General features: G+C 34.4%; 1 protein-coding gene across 1 annotated transcript in view; it reads right to left on the bottom strand.

Moving 5' to 3' along the window:
• The window catches only part of LOC132314140 (disease resistance protein RUN1-like), a 41,651-nt gene extending 22,559 nt beyond the window's left edge, over positions 1-19,092 (bottom strand). Inside the window, exon 1 of the mRNA XM_059813039.1 lies at positions 18,164-19,092. Within this exon, the coding sequence (XP_059669022.1) occupies positions 18,164-18,663 (500 nt within the window). The 5' untranslated portion in view covers positions 18,664-19,092. The remainder of the gene's footprint in view (positions 1-18,163) is intronic.
• Positions 19,093-19,558: the final 466 nt, after the last annotated feature.

Genomic DNA, 19,558 nt, shown 5'->3' with positions numbered 1-19,558 from the left:
TGATAGTTGAAGCCGAGGCAAATGATTGGCAGACTAAAAGCGGAGGTGTTTATTCCAAGAAACAGGAAGGGAAGAGGCATAAGAGTAATTCGTCTTCTTCTCAGAGTCAACAGATGGTGCGATCTACACCTATTGTTTTAGTGTCAATAGGGTCCCATCAGAACGAGGTAGTGTGTTATCGTTGTAGACATCCAGGTCACTTTAGGGCTGAGTGCCCACAGGGTTGGCTTAGTTCCAATGTCTGTATCAGATGCGGTGGGTCAGACCACATGAAGAAGTATTGTCTGTTAAAAAGTGGTAGTGTGGTTGATGGTGCGGGTTTCCATCAGGGTTCTCAGAGTTCATGACCCGCTAGGGGAGCCACCCCTAGTGAGTCTTTTCGCTTGTCAGATTTTCGTGGTGGTAGTCAGTGAGGGCAGATAGCCAGGACTGTTAGTGGTGCTAAGGTATATTTCATTATGTGTTTTTGAGTTTGTGTTTTGAATAATTATTACGCACCTCACATCTTTTCATTATATTTATGTTGCATATATAATTGACTTCCATGAGTTATGTGATGGTCTATTGATGAGATGGGTAGTAGGACTAACGCATATAACGTCGTCTCTTGGGGATATTGTGTTCGCATGGTTATAGATGTTGTATGACATTTTTGTATGTGAGTTGCATAGACATTAGGTATGCATTTTGCATGTAGAATGTGGTATAGGACCATAGTTATGGGAAGGTATGTGTGAGTGTGATATGGTTATCGTTCATGCATTACATTGGTGGTAAGGAAGTACGGATGGTGACCCTTCAAAGGTCTGTGTTATTTTGTGAGTACTAGTTCATGGTTATGAGATAGATTTATAGGTTCACGGAAGACAAGCGGTGCCCTTATTTCCGGTGTCCTTTAGCTAGGCCCAGGGAGGCGGAGTGCGGTTGACTCACGTCAGGGATAGCTAATTGACATTTTGCCCTAGCGACAAATGGTTGACTTGTACTAGTGGTATTGACAGTCATTGTATAGATTGAGCTGGGTGGTGACTGTCGTTGTTGTCAGATTTCCCCATAGGACATGATAGATTTTGCATTATGGGATGTTACCAACGTGACTATAACCCAAAGGTAGACAGTTTTGTGTTAAGTTTATTGCACGTTTGCATATTACGTGTTTTAGCATTGGGGTTGTAGCTTTAAGAGTCGAGATTGTGATAGGACGTGCATGTGTTTGGGTTATAAGTTTTGTAGCTACTGGATCGGGACTGAGACATTTGTGGCACGAGTTAATGACCATTTTGTTACTAGCTTAGTCACATTTTGTAGAAATGATCAATTTGTCAAGGATTATCTCGATGGGCTATACCCATTGGGATTCAGGAACGTCGTGAGTATAGATTTCCTTGGGAGTACAGGTGAAGTGTTAAAGAGGAGTCCAGAGTCCGTGATCCTTGTGTTTTGAGGAGTTTTTGATTTGGTTGTTGTAAGGTTTGAGTCTTAGAGACTTACGATTTGGATGAGGTAGATTTGATTGAGTATTTGAGCATTTAGGCCTTAAGTATGTCGGTGACGATGTTATTATTGTTTGAGTATGGGATTAGCTAAAATAGACCGGCTGGACATTTGTGGACCATACCCCAGCTCGAAACAAAATGTCAGGATGCCATTAAGCTTAGGGTAATGATTAGTTGTGTCATTAGTAACACTTGTCGGTTCAGAAAGCTTTGTAGTTGCTTAGATAAGGATATGTCATCGACCTATACTACACACTGGTGATGACACCTTACATATGAAGACGTTGTAGGCGGGTGCTAGGTACCGACAATGCTACCATGTTGAGGAGTATGTGTGGGTGGGTCCTAGACACAGACGACTATTCTTATGGGTATATGTGGATAGACACTAGTCGTTAGTCAGACTAACATATCAAGAGAGTACGTACTATTTAATGATTGGTTTGATTGACGTTGTTGGGAGTATTCCTTTAGAACAATGTTGGATTAGCTGGTAGTGGCATTGGTATTTTGACGATGTTAGTGTTACAAGTTTCTTGAAGTTGCTGAGTAGCTGGATTACGAGTACTTGGTTTGAATGTTGGATTGGATAGTGATGGTGATGGAGTTGAGGTTGTGACGTTTTTTAGACTTTATTAATAAGTGACTTAAATTCTCGATTGAGTATTGTTTTACCGATAATAGCCGATTAAGGTTTAAGATTGATCTTGACAAAGTGGATGGTATGTTGGAGGTTATTCATTTCTTCGGGCCTTTTTCAAGGTTGTTAGTTGGTTGGAGATTTTCGGGAGAGATCCTCGTATTGTGATGTGTTGATGGGTGAATAAGTAGCAGTATGGTGGTTTGACTGGGAGGATGGTGTAAGGACGAAGGTCGACATGTTCTTTCCTTTTAAGAAGGGTAGATTTTGGGGACGAAATCCTTTTAAGGAGGGTAGATTGCGATGTCCCAGATTTTTCTGATTTTTCGGACATTTTCTTCTTTTTTTTTATGCACGGGGATACGTGCCATGGTGTTCTGTAGGTCGTGTGATATTTCTTTGGGTTTAGAACCCTTAGAAACTCATTTGGGTTCATTTCGGTCAGTTTCGATTTTTGCGCCCAGGAGGTGCCGGGTAGGTCCCACGGTGGATTTCGTTTTCAAAAATTTTTCGACGTCATTGTGTTCTTCGTTTTTGTTGGTTTTATCCATTTTGTATTGCATTGAGTCGTTTGCGACTATCTGGAGCTTGAACAGGCTGTATTAAGCATTTCAGGGAGGCGGGACCCACGGTATGACTTAAGTATAAAAAGGGATACTTAAGATATTTTTTTTCATTCTTCCTCTCTCTCCACGCGCAGATCTCTCTCTCCTCCCTTTCTTTTTGTTTTCTTTTCATTTCTAAGCTTCAAGCTTAGATTTGATCTACTTCGGGTAGGAATTTGTTGACGCCATAGAAGAGAAAAGTGACGAGCTCAACGAGAACTACGCAACCATGGTTTTAGATTTTAGTTAGCAGCATTTTGGGGATTTCGGCTGAGGTGATTATTGGGCTTTTGGGGGCAGCTTCAAGGGGTGTTTCGCCCTCTTTCGCTTCCTCTTTCATTCTACGGAGTCGGTTTACAAAGGTGTTGCTCCGGTTTTGGAGTAATTGGGGTTTTCATCCCAATATGAGGTAGGGGTGTCTAATTTATGGAGTCCTAGGTGTTTTGTGAGTTCTTGAGTGTTACTCTATTGATATAGCATACATTAGACACCATGTGTAATGATTTTATTGATTACATGAGAAATTCATGCCTTTACCATGCCTTAAATGATGCTTAATTGTGTGATTGCATGCTAGCTATGTGAAAATATGATATATATAAGCTTTTTCTGATGTGCTTGAGTTAAGAACATGCTAAGGTGTTAATATGGATGATTTACAAGCATGCTTTAGTTATCAATTATTAGAAATTGTATGCTTGAGTGACAATTTCATGATAATGTGATTTAAATGATATATCATATGCAATTATACTTTGAACGGTTATTTATCTATTTTAAGAATGCTTGGTATGTGATGAATGAACCATGTGAATCGAAAGGTTAAACCTCGTATTGTATGAAAGCATGTTAATATGTTATGGATTTGATGATGTATTTTGGCATGTTCATTTCATGAAACTAGCTAGATGCATTCTTAGATGCATTTTTGCTCATTCATTGGGTAGAGGAATTGGTGAAGGAAATGGTGATGTGAGAAGGATGAGGTGTATGTTAAGAAGGTATGTGATGGACAGAAGACAAGCGGTTGCCTTGTTTGTGAGTTTTCGGTAGCTAGGCCTCAAATGGCGATAAGCGGTAGCCTTATGCCAAGGATAGCTAGCCGGTGGACCAAATGGTAGACAAGTGGTTGGCTTGTGCCATTTGGAATTTGTGGGATATGGTGTGATTGTGAGTAGATGGTTTGGGTTGAAAGAGATGGGGCAAGTGTGCCTAGGAAGAGGTCTTTGGGTTGGTTTTGGATGAGCCATGGCATAAACATTTGTTGCATTGATGGACTTGTTTGTATGTTTAAATGGTTATGATGTTACAAGTTGCTATTGTTATGCGATGTATTGATGAGCTTTATTATTTTTCCCACGAAAGCATGACCCTTTGTCTCGATATCCCTTTCTTTTTGTATTTACTCACTCGGCTTTAGAAGCCATGCTGTAATACCCCTAATTTTAAAAGGATTTATTTGAGATTATTTGGATTTGTTTATTTATTTTAACTGCATTTTAATTGATTATGTGGCTATGTGCTTATGTGGCTATGTAACTGTGCTTATGTGGCTAGGTGATTATGTGCTTATGTGGTTATGTACTTAGATGTCTAAACGATTTAATTGATCGATGTATTGATTTGTATTTGTGTGATGTGATTAATTGAGCAGTTGTTTGTAATTAGGTATTAATTAAATGTTTAATTGTTTAGTTTGTTTTATTTTATTTTAAAGGATGGATTTGGATAAATAGTAATGGACCAAATAAATGGGTCACATGGACTACTTGGATAGGAAGCCTAGATGGGTAAGGATTATTACCCATGGGCATTGGTTATATATATATATAGATATTAAAGTGTGTGTGTGTGTGTGTGTATATATATATATATATATATGGATATTATTAGTATTAGTATTATTACTATACTATTATTAATAATAATGGAGGAATCAGTTATATTTATATATATTAATATGTATATAAATGTATATTTGTATATTTCTAAGGTATGTATTATTATTATTATTATCAACAATACATAGAAGTTTTAGTGTTGTTTAGATATATGTATATATATATATATATATATATAAATGAATCTATTTATTTATATACTTAGATTATATAGTTATTATTATTATTCTTTCTATTTTATTTTTCCTTCCTATCAACCAATGTGGGTTAGGATTAGAATTAGGTTATGTAGAAGGGTTAGAAACCCTTTCATGCAGACATAAGAAAGAGAAAGATTTATCGGCAGAGAGGGAAACGAAAGAAACAGAGAAAAAGGAAGAAGGTACGGCCAAAAGAAGTAGGCCGGACCTTAGGAGGAAAGGAAGGAGGTTGTTCATGGGTGTAGAACCAGTTCTGCAGAGGAGGAGAACGGCAACCAAAGGCTGCCGGAGTTGACGAATTGGCCAAAGAAGAAAGGAGTTGGGTTTTTATTCAAAACCCTTAAGGCAAGTTCTTTATTCTACTCCTCTTCTTTGATCTGATGTCCAATACATGTCTAGGACAGCTTTAGGGTGTTTAAAGAAGATTAATGAACCTGTATGCGTGCTAATTTTGATTAAAATCAGAAAGTTACACGCTTATATTTATGTTTTGATGTTTTGTGTAAATTTTGAATTGTGATGCATGGATTGTTATTTTAAATTGTTCTAAAGATGCATAATCACTCTAAATAATTAATGGAGATCATACAGAACTTAGAACAGATGGTTAGGACCCTTAACGGAGATGATCAAAGTGATCGGAGGACGCTGAAGACGAAGAAGAAAGAGCAGAGCAGGCCGAGAACCGGCTCCCACGGGTATGGAGCCGACTCCCTAATGATTTTTGACAGCTCTCAGGGAAAGAGCCGGCTCCATGGAGAAGGGAGCCGGCTCCCTCTGGCAGAGAGCATGCTTTCTTTGGCTGAGAGCAGGCTCCCTCTTGGAGGGAGCCTGCTCCCTTGTGGACAGAGCCTGTGCTCTCTAATCGAGAGCATGCTTCCTTGGTGGAAAAGTTGGAAAATTGATTTTTAAGTTCTGTTTGGATGAATGGAGTTGCTCTAAGGTGGCTTAGGATGGTTTGGGTGATTTAAATGATTAAAATCACATAGATAAATACCCGGAAGGCATAATATACATTGATATGCTAAGGACTTGAATAATATGAAATTTTAATTGAATTTACATGTTGTTGATGGATGTTTTAATTGCTTAACATATTCTAGCAATTTAAATGGATGTTATATGATTCTAATTATTATTATCATGTCTTATTCCTGGATTTATTTGATGTATTACTTTATCTATCCATTATTTATGGATTGTATGCATTTTATGCACCAATATGGGATGGTAGCATATTAGGGACGAATTAACTAAAAACGTTAAGTCCTACCTATTCATGTATAACAGAATAAATTTAACTAAAATGTAAAATCCTACATATATTGTGTCAGGTCAACGAACAGTTGGATGACATGCCGGATATTTATTTTTTGTTTTGGATATGATGGATTTATATATGTATACATATATGCCATGATATGAGCTTGTATCTCAGGAACGATGGTTAAGGTGCGTATATTGCATGGGATGACTAGCTGAATATAGAGGATATGGTGTTCCTTAGTAGATGACGGTGTTTATGATACTTAATATCAAGATGTACCTGCCCTGTATTCTAGTGAAAGTCTTTAATGTGTATCTGTATTTATATACAGACGATGTAGCTATTGCATGAGTTGACTAGAATGTATTCGTTCCTTAGGTCTCTGTTAGATGTAGTAGAAAGGACTTGCTTGTAGACCTGACCTACTATTTATTTTTCAGGTCTATGTAAATTTTGATCATGCAGAGCAGACACCAGTTATCATCATTCTTCCGGATTATCTATATAGGAGTTTTCTTTATGATTCAGTATCTAGTTATAGACAGTTGTTACTACTAATTATATTGGTTTGGAATTTTCTAGGGGTCTACACAGTGTGGATTCTCGAGTTGTATATTGGAGGATTGGTTGTATCAGAATATTTTATTATTTAATGAATATTTTATTCTGAAGATTTAATATTGGATTATCATTCTAGTTTTCTTTTCAGCATTTTGTTTATTCTTAGTTATCATATTTGTATTCTGTATTCGTTTATTACCGATTTGTTTCTTGATATCCTCGGGCGTGGGCCTGACCAACCTACGTGTGGAAATTTGGGGGTATCACAGTTGGTATCAGAGCACTTTAGGTTTAAGTATCCTTAGAAGTGTCTTTCGTTATGTGACTTCCGCTTTGCATCTCTTAAAACTTAGAGCCCATAATAGGATTCGTTGTACTCTATTTACGGTCCGTTAGGATGAGCTGACGTCAACTACATTTTGTAGTTACAAAATGGTTGGCACTAGGAGGAGGAGGATGGGATCCAAGGCGAGAGCAATAGAGACCCAAAGAAGTAAAAGAATAGGTTATAGATTTCTTTGCCGGAAGGCAAAATTAGGGATCGAAGGTTTGAGTCTGGTTGGCGCTATTTTAAAGTATACACCAAGGAAGAATTTAAGGGTTTGTGATAGGTCACCGCATATCAGAGCCGAAACGACTTCAATTTTTCTCAAAAAGGAGAAAAACGAAGACGAAGAATCCAGAAAGGATCCTAATAGAGGAGATTTCAGAATATCCAAGAAAGAGGGTACTGAATCTTGAAGATGAATGATCGCACAAAGGTGATCTTATTTGCTAATAGTATAGAGAATGACATTAGAAGAATTGGTGATTGTTTAATCTACATAAAGTTGAACTTTATTATCTATAAAAGAGATACATAAGAAGTACTCTTCAGGAGTTTGGGGATCAGATGGAGTTCTTATTATAACGAAATATATGATTTTATATCACATTCAGGAGAGCAATGGTATTATGTTGTGATGTTCTATGTTGCTTCCTAAAGCCACGATAGATAGATTACATTCTGCGTATAAGGAGGCTGAGGGTTGAGCCCTTAGTATTTGCTTAGGCAAACATATATTGCTTATTAGCTATGTTTAAAGGTTATGTTTCGAGGTTGATGATTACCTACGAAACTATAAGGGAAATTTTGTGAAACAATTTTGTAGGTTTGACTTCAGAGGAGATTTTCCCTTTCTTAAGTAAGTATATTACATGTTATTTTATGTGCTATATGTATTTTTATTTTTTGGTATTCAGGATTTTTGGGTATGTGGTTTAGTTGGGGACACAAGTATGTGATCACCCAACTACGATTTTTACATCATGAAGTAATAGCGCTATTATACGCTAGGATTGTGAGCATGTGGTCATAGGATTTGGTAGATATACATAATTCTAGCCAATTTATTGGACCTAGACATACGTCATTATGGTATGGTGTTTGGGATGGGATAGTTAAACCATCACTACGAGTCAAATAATCCAGTACGATTAGTTTGATTTACTTTACGCTAAGAATGAATTCATATGTAATTACAATGCCATGATAATGGTGGTTGTTAATATTTAGGTATTCGTGCGGTTGTGGCAAATAAAGATTACCGTAACACCACGATGGTTTATTAAAGGTGCTAGATTTGCAAAACAACTTTTTTGGAAAATTCCAGAAGTCATTGCCAAGTCGGAAGGAGGATTTAGTACTGGTTTACATACTTAGTAGAATGACGCCAAGTGAGGAAAGTAGACTGAATAAAACTTCATCAGTTTATTCTAAATTAAGAATATATTCATGAGGGTGTGTCATTAAGAGGAGTTGCCAGTGTTGCACATGGAAGATGAAACTAAGTCTCTTCACTTGTATATATAATATGGACATTTTTTTTTAATCATAATTCTCAACAAATAGTTGTTGATAAGAAATTGATGACTTATTTGGAGGAGGGGGAGGTTCCATATTCTTTTGAAGTTAGATAAGAAGTCTGATTGACACTTACTTACTTGTGTACAAGAAGTAGGATATGTCAGAGACAAAATGGTGAGACTAAACACCTACAAATAAGAAAAGGTGCACGGTGTGTGTGGAAAAGTTGTAGTTAGTTGATTTTTGATGAATTGAATTATCGATTGACTTTCATTATCGGTAAGTTTATCACGGATTAATGGTGCATGGAGTCAGTTGTAAAGTTAGCTTTTGAAGATGCTCCATTTTAAGCAATGGGTGCCTATGAAGGCTGGTGGTACCAGACTAACGGTAATTTCTGCAAATAAATTTGAGGGAGGATGCAAGGACTGAGATTCACAACTCTTAGTTCTCTATTCATTCAAGTGGAGATACGATGCATCACGATATGAAGCAGGAGTTTGGTGGACAAGCAGAAAGAAGGACATAGATATTTTGTCTCCAAGTCTAATATTTATTAAATAGTCAAGATTGACCATTAGAGATCACCAGATCTTTGCAGCCATTGCCTATACTGAAGTGGAAATGAGAGAGCATTATCCACGGATTTAGTTGAGGGATTGCTGACATCACACAAGGGTCAGAGTTCTAGTTGGGGATATTGGTTGATTAGTAAATTAAATCAGCTTAATTTTTTGTCTATTTCGAACTGGTATGACATTAGTTCATATGAATAGAACGGATCATGAGACAGAATAGATGGATAGAAGTGGTTATGCACACTTTGCATCAAGTTCCGTCTGGTGGAAGCAAATATGGAAGTAGATGCTCTCAACAACTAATATGATATTTAAAATCTTTCGGTTAGTTGTTAAGTCATTAGTTGAATTTATAGCATATGTAATAATAACACTTGCTATTACCAAAGTAATTAAGAAAGTCAACTTAGAATATCGGAGCTGACCTTGGAGTAGGTGTTACCTTACTCAGACAAAGCTTAAGGTACAGGAGGAAGATTAGTAGATTTTGTAAAAGATGTTATGAAGAAAGGAATGATTGAAATGTGAATTCATTTTTTTCAGTGCACTCAGAGGGTTATAAGTTACGTCAGGACACCAAATGTCAGTTTTGGTGAACAAGTCTAGGTAAGGACATGTGCAAAATTGTCTTTAAGTGTAGCACCTGTCAAAAAGGTGGAAAAACTTATCAGTGGATATTATTGGAAACATTTTGCCACTTCCTATATCAAAAGGGAGTAGGACTTTTCAGAATATTTGTCTGTGATAATGTTGGCACAAGGAGGTTGGTGTGACAAGGTTTGAGGTTTTGTATATTGCATAGTGCAGACCTCACATTTATTGGTTGAAATGGAAGCAAAAATGGTACAGTTAGACTTTGACTTCATTAAAGACACGTCAGAGGGAAATAGTCTCCTTTGTATTTGCTTGCGTGCGGTTTGGAGGCGACAGCAGAATTTTTGTAAATAGTTGAACTCGTATACTAGAGTTTTGTATCAGAAAGTGGTTTGTTCATGCTATCTTCCATATAAGAAGCAATGCGATTTTTGGAGGAATGTCAATTTTTACTTATTAAATTGACTTTTTGCAGATTGTGCTTATCAATTAAGGCAGTAGCCTATAGATTAGCATTACCAAAGCATTAGCACTGGATGTGTAAGAGTTTTGTGTATATTTGCTATGAAACTTGTAGGAATGTGGAAAGTACCCTTATATAAATATTGAGTAAGATTGAGTTGTTGTTCAATACAACCTAGGGTAGTATGGTTATTGTGTTTCTTAAATATAGGAACCTTATATGTTATTTGAGGTATTGAATTCGGTGGAGCCCATACACAGAGGTTGAGTCCACATGAAAATGGAAATGAATTTGAAAGAAAATAATTTAGAGTTTCGTAAATTCCGATGACAGAATTCCTTTGGTTAGTAGGGAAGAATGTAGTAACCCTAATTTTAAAAGGATTTATTTTAGATTATTTGGATTTATTTATTTATTTTAATTACATTTTAATTGATTATATGGTTATGTGCTTATGTGGCTATGTGACTATGTGCTTTTGTGGCTAGGCGATTATGTGCTTATGTGGTTATGTGTTTAGATGTCTAAAGGATTTAATTGATCGATGTATTGATGTGTATTTGTGTGATGTGATTAATTGACTAGTTATTTGTAATTAGGTGTTAATTAAATGTTTAATTGTTTAGTTTGTTTTATTTTATTTTAAATGATGGATTTGGATAAGTAGTAATGGACCAAATAAATGGATCACATGGACTACTTGGATAGGAAGGCTAGATGGGTAAGGATTATAACCCATGGACATTGGTTATATATCTATACTATTAATAAAAGTGGATTCAATATATAATATTTATATACACTTTAAAATACTTATTTTAATTAAAAAATATTTTTAAATGGTTTTCACGTACCATTTTCATCTTTTACCAAGGGACACAAACTTGGCAAAACTTTCACATCTATTGGTTCTATTATAAGATAGGATATCTGATACGAAATTTAAACTTTTTTTATTATTTATATATATTTTTAACAATTTTATATTACTTTGTATTTCAAATAAAACAGTGAATTAATACCTTTTGGAATAAATTTTTGTTATTAATAATTTATATATATTTTTAACAATTTTATATTACTTTGTATTTCAAATAAAACAGTGAATTAATACCTTTTGGACTAAATTTTTGTTATTAATAATTTAATTTAGAAACACGCAACATTCATTATATTCATCTTAATTGCACATTGCTTCCTTTCTTCAAGGAACACATACATTCATGGCTTCCCTTTTTTAAGGGACACATATGTTTGGCAAAAGTTGCACATCGATTGATTGTGTTACGGAGATATATAAGTTAGGAAAGAACTAATTCAATTGGAAGTTTTGGCACGAAAACATTGAAAAAGAAGAAAGACAAAACGAGGTCCGGAGATGGTTGTTAACAAAGATGAGAAGTTTGGGAGCAATGACTTGATCAATTTGGTTGTTGATTGAATCTTGTTAATGAAGAGTTGTAGAAATCATTCAGAAAAGAAAAAGAGATAAAAAAGAGCCACAGATAGATGAGAGAGAGCGTGAGTTTTTATTTTTTTATTTTTTTGGGGTAAAGTACAATGACACCTCTATCATCACCATTTAACATTATCCAATCTTTGACCTCTTTCACAGGAATACTATTGGAAATCTTCACGTGAAACTCTAACTCTATATTCCTTATTGAACTAAATTTTTGCAATTTTAGGGTTATGTAACACAGTATATGGATGATGGCCTCAATGATGCATCACCCAATGAGTTTTAGGTGTTTTTTTCTTTTTCTTTTACTATTATGTATAGATATATATAAATATATATATATTGGTTTCCTTGGTGTTTAAAAATTTTAACATTTTAATATTCGTCGTGTTATTTTAAGTCTCTTCCTAATCCGAATTAATATTATTACATCTTTTTTTTTTTGGATGAATATATATATATATATATATATATATATATATATATATATATATAGATACATATATATCTCTTTCTATTGGACTTAAGAAAGTATTATATACATTTTAACACCCTTCTAAACTAAACAAATTACTAATATTTTTTAAAACTGGATAGATTGTTGATAAAGAATTAGCTTTAAATTCAAACACCTTTTAAACCAATTTCCTATTCTCCTTAGTTCTTCACATTGATGGTTACGTAATTAAGTTAAATCACATCTCTAATGAAATTAGAATTGAAATTTTATTTTTCAATAAAAATAAATAATAGTAGATATAACAAATTCACTAATATATCTTTCATTATCAAAGTGAACAGTTGTGCCATTTTTATCCATATATATAAATTGTTTGCATATTTTACAATTTTGGACATGGCATGTGTAGTTAATTATAATAAATGAAAAAAATCCACGCCCATGTAAGTTTTATACCAAGTTTTAACAATTAAGGAATTGCATTCACATTCAAAGTAACACCTCTTCTAACAAAAAATTGGATTATGGAAAAAAAAAAAAAAAAAAAGAAAAAGAAAATTCCCATGCCCAGCATGCAAGTGTGAAGTGACATAGATTTAGATATGACTAAAGAGTTAGATTCACATGCATATAATTAGGAGGATCTCAGGTGTGTGTTTAGGTTCTTGACAATTAGCAGGCACACCATACATCATAATTCACTGATGTACATAATTATATCAAAGACTTCTAGAGTAAGTAATTCAAGTTTTCTGTTGCTAGTATTTATAGAGATACTTTTTAACTTTATTATCTAAAGTTTGTAATAGAATTTGTGGTTTGAATTTGATAGCATTTCTTTAAAAAAAAATTAATAATAATAATTTTTAATTATTAGTTGGTTTATTCCAAAGGTGATAGAAAAGAGAGGAGTTACCCTTAAGACATCTGATCCATTGATGTTGAAGACATAAAATTTTAGTTGAACGTTAATTTGGGTCTTTAGCTGGTTTGGTGTCCCAGATTATGCAATAGAGTTCGACACGAGTTAGCTAGATAAGAGCTTCATGGCTCCTTGATGTCATTATTGATGATTTATCCTCTTCTTCTTAATTTGGAGAGGAGTTATAGTAGTGTAACTTTCGTATTTTAATTGAGTCTAATTTACTAATCTTTTTTTTTTTTTTTTTTCCTTATACCGTACTTTTCACAATGAGTCTACTCAATATATCTCTAATTATTAAATCACTTGATTAAGTATTTAACACAACATAAACATGTTTATTAATATTAAGCTATTAGATATACAAGTTTTTTTTTTTTTTTTTTTGTCAACTTCTTCATTATACTGTAAAAAGAATCTAAAGCAATTTCTGGAAGAAAAAAAAATCAATAATGATTTCTCATCACGTGCATGGCACGTTGATTTTTCTAGTATATATATAAAACTGATTCCTCCATTAGTATTAATAATAGTATAGTAATAATACTAATACTATACTATTATTAATACTAATGGAGGAATCAGTTATATATATATATATATATATATATATATATTAATGTGTATATATATATGTATATTTGTATATTTCTAAGGCATGTATGTATGTATTATTATTATCAATAATACATGGAAGTTTTAGTGTTGTTTATATATATATATATATATATGGTATATCTATATATATATATATATATATTATTGTTGTTATGATTTATATTATGGAAGACTTATATATATATAAATCAATTTGTTTATTTATATACGTAGATTATAAAGTTAAATATTATTATTCTTTCTATTTTATTTTTCTTTCCTATCAACCAGGATTAGAATTAGGTTATGTATATGTACTCTATATATATGTATTAAGAGTCTGTAGAAGGGTTAGAAACCCTTTCACGCAGACACAAGAAAGAGAAAGAGATTTATCGGCAGAGAGGAAAAAGAGAGAAACGGAGAGGAATAAAGAAGGTGCGGCCAAAGGAAGTAGGCCAAACCTTAGGAGGAAAGGAAGGAGGTTGTTCGTGGGTGTAGAACCAGTTTTGCAGAGGAGGAGGATGGCAACCAGAGGCTGTCAGAGTTGACGAACTGGCCAAAGAAGAAAGGAGTTGAGTTTTTATTCAAAACCCTTAAGGCAAGTTCTTTGTTCTACTCCTCTTCTTTGATCTGATGTCCAATACATGTCTAGGACAGCTTTAGGGTGTTTAAAGAAGATTAATGAACCTGTATGCATGCTAATTCTTATTAAAACCAGAAAGTTACACGCTTATATTTATGTTTTGATGTTTTATGTAAATTTTGAATTATGATGCATGGATTGTTATTTTAAATTGTTCTAAAGATGCATAATCACTCTAAATAATTAATGGAGATCATATGGAACTTAGAACAGATGGTTAGGACCCTTAACGGAGATTGTGATGACCCTATGGGCGGGTGTGCCATGGGCGGGTGCGAGACACTGACAGACTACCACACTGGCGAGCTACAGGTGCACAGTCTCACATCGTCTAGGTAAAGGAAAGGTGAAGTGCTTATATGTAGGTGTATCACTTCAATTGGTTTGAGGCCTTTTGAGGTAAAGCCCAAGAGCAAAACCGTGCAGGCTCAGGCCCAAAATGGACAATATCATGCCATGTGGTGGAATGGGTGGTTACAGAGATGATCGAAGGACGCTAAAGACGAAGAAGAAGGAGCAGAGTTGGCCGAAAGCTGGCTCCCAAGGGTATGGATCGGGCTCCCTAATGATTTTTAACGGCTCTCAAGGAGAGAGCCGTTAAAAATCATTAGGGAGCCCGATCCATACCCTTGAGAGAGCCGGCTCCATGGAAAAGGGAGTCGGCTCCCTTTGGCTGAAAGCATGCTCTCTCAGACTAAGAGCATGCTCCCTCATGGACAGAGCCTACTCTTTCTAAACGAAAGCATGCTCCCTTGCTGGAAAAGTTGGAAAATTGATTTTTAAGTTCTGTTTGGATGAATGGAGTTGCTTTAAGGTGGTTTAGGATGGTTTGGGTGATTTAAATGATTGGAATAACATGGATAAATACCCAGAAGGCATAATATATACTGATATGCTAAGGACTTGAACAATATGAAATTTTAATTGAATTTACATGTTGTTGGTGGATGTTTTAATTACTTAACATATTCTAGCAATTTAAATGGATGTTATATGATTCTAATCATATATTTACAGTACAATATGATCATATATTTTTCTGATTATTATTATCATGTCTTATTCTTGGATTTATTTGATGTATTACTTTATCTGTCCATCATTTATGAATTGTATGCATTATATGCACCAGTATGGGACGGTGGCATATTAGGGACGAATTAACTAAAAACGTTAAGTCCTGCCTATTCATGTATAATGGAATGGATTTACTAAAATGTTAAATTCTACATATGTTGTGTCAGGTCAACGAACAGTTGGATGACATGCCGGATATTTATTTTATGTATTGGGTAGGATGGATTTATATATGTACAGATATATGCCATGATATGAGCTTGAGTCTCATGATTGATAGTTAAGGTGTGTATATTGCATGGGATGACTAGCTGAATATAAAGGATGTAGTGTTCCTTGATAGATGACGGTGTATATGATACTTAGTATCAAGATGTACTTGCCCTGTATTCCAGTAAAAGTCTTTAGTATATATATATATACAGACTATTTAACTATTGCATGACTTGACTAGGATGTATTCATGCCTTAGGTTTCTGTTAGATGTAGTAGAAAGGACTTGTTTGTAGGCTTGACCCACTATTTATTTTTCAGGTCTATGTAAAGTTTGATCATGCATAGTAGAGACCAATCATCATCATTCTTCCGGATTATCTACATAGGAGTTTCCTTTATGATTCCGTATCTAGTTGTTACTGTTGATTATATTGGTTTGGAATTTTCTAGAAGTCCACACAGTGTGGATTCCCGAGTTGTATATTGGAGGATTGGTTGTATCATAATATTTTATTATTTAATGAATATTTTATTCTGAGAATTTAATTATTGGATTATCATTTTAGTTTTCTTTTCAGCATTTTGTTTATTCTTAGTTATCATATTTGTATTTTGTGTTCGTTTATAGCCGATTTGTTGATTTCTTGATATCCCCGGGCGTTTGGGCGTGGACCTGGCCAACCTATGTGCGGAAATTTGGGGGTATCACACATGCCTTAGGCATTCTCTACTGAGCGGTGGTGCTCACCTCTTTCTTTAAACATTTCAGGAGTTGACGCGGAGACGAGGACAATGTGCCTACATTTGTATAGACATAGTTAGGAGTTTATGTCGTGTTGCCTTCATGTATTCGTATTAATGTAAAATATGTTTATATCAATGTATAATGCTGTAATTTGACCTTGCAACAATGTTTGGACTTTGTTTTATCAATGTATGCAAGTTTATGGTTGTTTAAGACATGTTTTAATTATATCCAAGGTTGTATATGAGACCAAAGGTCATGCCAAGTGTTTAGAACACTTAGACAGCGCAAATTTTGCATTTTTGGGCCATTTCGGTCGACCAGTACCTTTTAAGACCTAAATCAGTAGCTTGGGGAACTTTAGAGCCACAATCGGATGACAGGTGAGCTATTTCGATCGACCGATTGGTTATTTTGGTCGACTTAAATAGCCCACTAGTGTCTGCCGATTCAGATCAGGGACAGGTTTGGACTTTTGACTTCAAAGAGCCATATCTCTCTCATTTAAACTCCAAATTGGGTCTTATTTGAGTCTAATTTCAAGGATTTTGAGTTATCTTTCCAATGATATCAATTAAACCCATAGATTCCAATTGTAAAAAAAGTTATGGTCATTTGAGTGAGGACAGCTTCCGGAACCTCCGAAACTGAAAGGGGGTAATTGTGTGAAATCACCATTCTTGTGTCTAGGACCATGCGGTTTGGGTCCAGATGACCATTGTGACTTATTTTGATCTTGTAGGACTCACTTAGAGTCGCTTCATTCATTTCTATAGCTTGAGTTGACCATTTTACCCTTAGGTGACTTCGGGTTCGGGTAAGAACTTAGTTAGTGATTCAGACCCCGGGTTCCAGTCTTTACAACTTATGACTTGATAACTCAAGTCATGGGGATGCACAAGTGGTTGTAGTAGCAAGGCAGCAAGGCCGCTTATGTTTATTTCTTGTGATGGTTCAACAATGCATCTATATATATAAATATATATATATATATATATATATATAAACTGTTCAATCCAAAATCAAAATGAACTTTTATTGCCCAAATTCGCAAATGTAATCATTTCTACTTTAATGAGATAAAGGACAAAATGATAAAAGAAATTGAGTTGGCAGTTTGGGAAGTATTAATTTTCAATCCAACCCTCTACAATCCACTTCAAACTACAATACAATTGATGTAAGAATTGAATCGTATTCGAAATACACAAATAAATGGAAGTTATTTTAATTATGGATTATTAATATTTATTTTTTGTTTTTGTTTTTGTTAGACAAGTCATGAATCAAACACAACTAGGAAAAAAAAAAAAAAAAAAAAAGGTCATGTTCAAACATGTCTATTATTTATGGACTTACATTTGAAAACAGCAGCACTTAATTGTTCAATAATAACTCTAATTGATAAATATTCAACTTTAATCAGATTAGTTTGATTCTAATTTGGCATAAAAACAAAAAAAAAAAGAAAAAAGAAAAAAGAAAAATAAGGAGATACGCAATTGAGTGCGAATAATAAATCCACAACTAGCCTATATATTCATTTAAAGATTAAAACACTCACTTAAAATTTAAATATAGTGAACGATATAATAGGATAATGATATCTTCTCTCCTTCCAAAGTGAGATATTGAGGCAGCAAAACGGTGTGTTTATTTATCAAGATATAAAATAATAATAACAATTAAAATTTAGTATAATATCAATTTAGTATAAGATATTGTGCAATTTTTCTCAATAAAAAAAGAATGCGAATTGAAAATATAAATTGTGCTTCATGTTTGCTTCTAATTAAGTATTGCAACCAAAGTCGTTCAGTTAAACTAGTGCACATATTTCATACGGCAATATAGAAGAAGAATAAAATTTGTTGAGTTAGTTATTACCCATTTGCTACATTGTTCAAATCCCACCCGCTTAAATTTGCTGCCTCTACCAAAGCTGCCCTCCACTTTTGCACCTTTTCCTTGTCCTCCTCTCCAAAATTTCCCTCATGTTTGGCAAATGCTTCTGCAAAACTTCCCTTTTGTTTCCGTACTTGTGAGGGATCGACGTTGTAGAAAATTGGCAGAATTGTTTGTCCCATTTTATTCTTGCATTCAATGATCTGTACGAGTTCATCCAAACACCAAGAAGAGGATGCGTAGTTTTTTGAAAAAATGATGATTGCAAATTTCGATTCCTTAATTGCCTTGAGGAGTTCTGAAGAAATCGATTTTCCTCTCTGAAGTTTCATATCATCTTTGAAGATGTGAATTCCTTTCTGTTGCAGAGCCATATAGAGATGGTCCACAAAGTTCTTGCGGGTATCTTCACCTCTAAAACTCAAGAAGACGTCATAATTCCATTGAGGCAAAGAAGAAGAAGAAGGAGGAAATGCATCCATTGAGGCTTGCTAATTTGTGAATGCAAAATTTATGGGTGTGATTATGATACTTGCAAATATCTCTCCCCCTCTATACTATTTGGAGAGAGAATGCACATGAGAAGAAGTTGTAGAGAATTTTGTATGAAACTTCAATCTTTTTTCTGGGTCATGGACATGTATGTGGAAGTTGATGGTAAATTTTCATGAACTTTATTGATCAAAGAAAAAACCCTTTTAGCTCGGATAAAACAAAAGAGTGTGAAAAAGGTGTAGGTGGGTCGAATTAGGCTGCTGAAGAAAGATTTTAAAACATGTAGATGAGTCATCAAAGAAAGATGACCGTGATTAATAAAATGAAAGCTTGAATTATTCATGAATTATATATTGGAGAAATTGTGTACTTCAAAGTCTCGCTGCCCCTTCATTATATATGTAACAATTGCTAATTAAGCATCATCCAAGCAATTTCTTTCCTTGTTCTATGATGCTCTACTTAACATACAAAGAAGTTGAGACAAAGACACAGACAATCCTTGGGACATGTGTAAATTGTCGTGAGGTCAAGGATGTCCCTACTCTTTTAAGACAATGACAATTCTTGGACGTACGTAAATTGTCGTGAGCCTTATTGATCAAGGGTGTCCCTACTCTTTTAAGACAATGACAATCCTTGGACATATGTAAATTGTCATTAAGCTTATTGGGGCATCAAATCTCAACCAAGATAGAGGTAACTTTATTTTAAATTATATAGCAACCCAATAAATCTAAATCTACAGATACAGCTTACCAGTAATGACAATATATGCATATAAAGATCAATTAACATATAATTTATAAATAGACCGTGTGCGGAAGGCGTGGGTGGGTCAAATTAGGCTGCTGAAAAACAACTTCCAATGGTCACTCCATA

Source organism: Cornus florida, unplaced genomic scaffold, assembly GCF_030987335.1.
Source record: "Cornus florida cultivar Cherokee Brave unplaced genomic scaffold, ASM3098733v1 CherokeeBrave_3.0.0_Hap2_Chr06, whole genome shotgun sequence".
Lineage (NCBI taxonomy): Eukaryota > Viridiplantae > Streptophyta > Magnoliopsida > Cornales > Cornaceae > Cornus > Cornus florida.
This window is presented reverse-complemented; position numbering and strand designations above follow the sequence as displayed.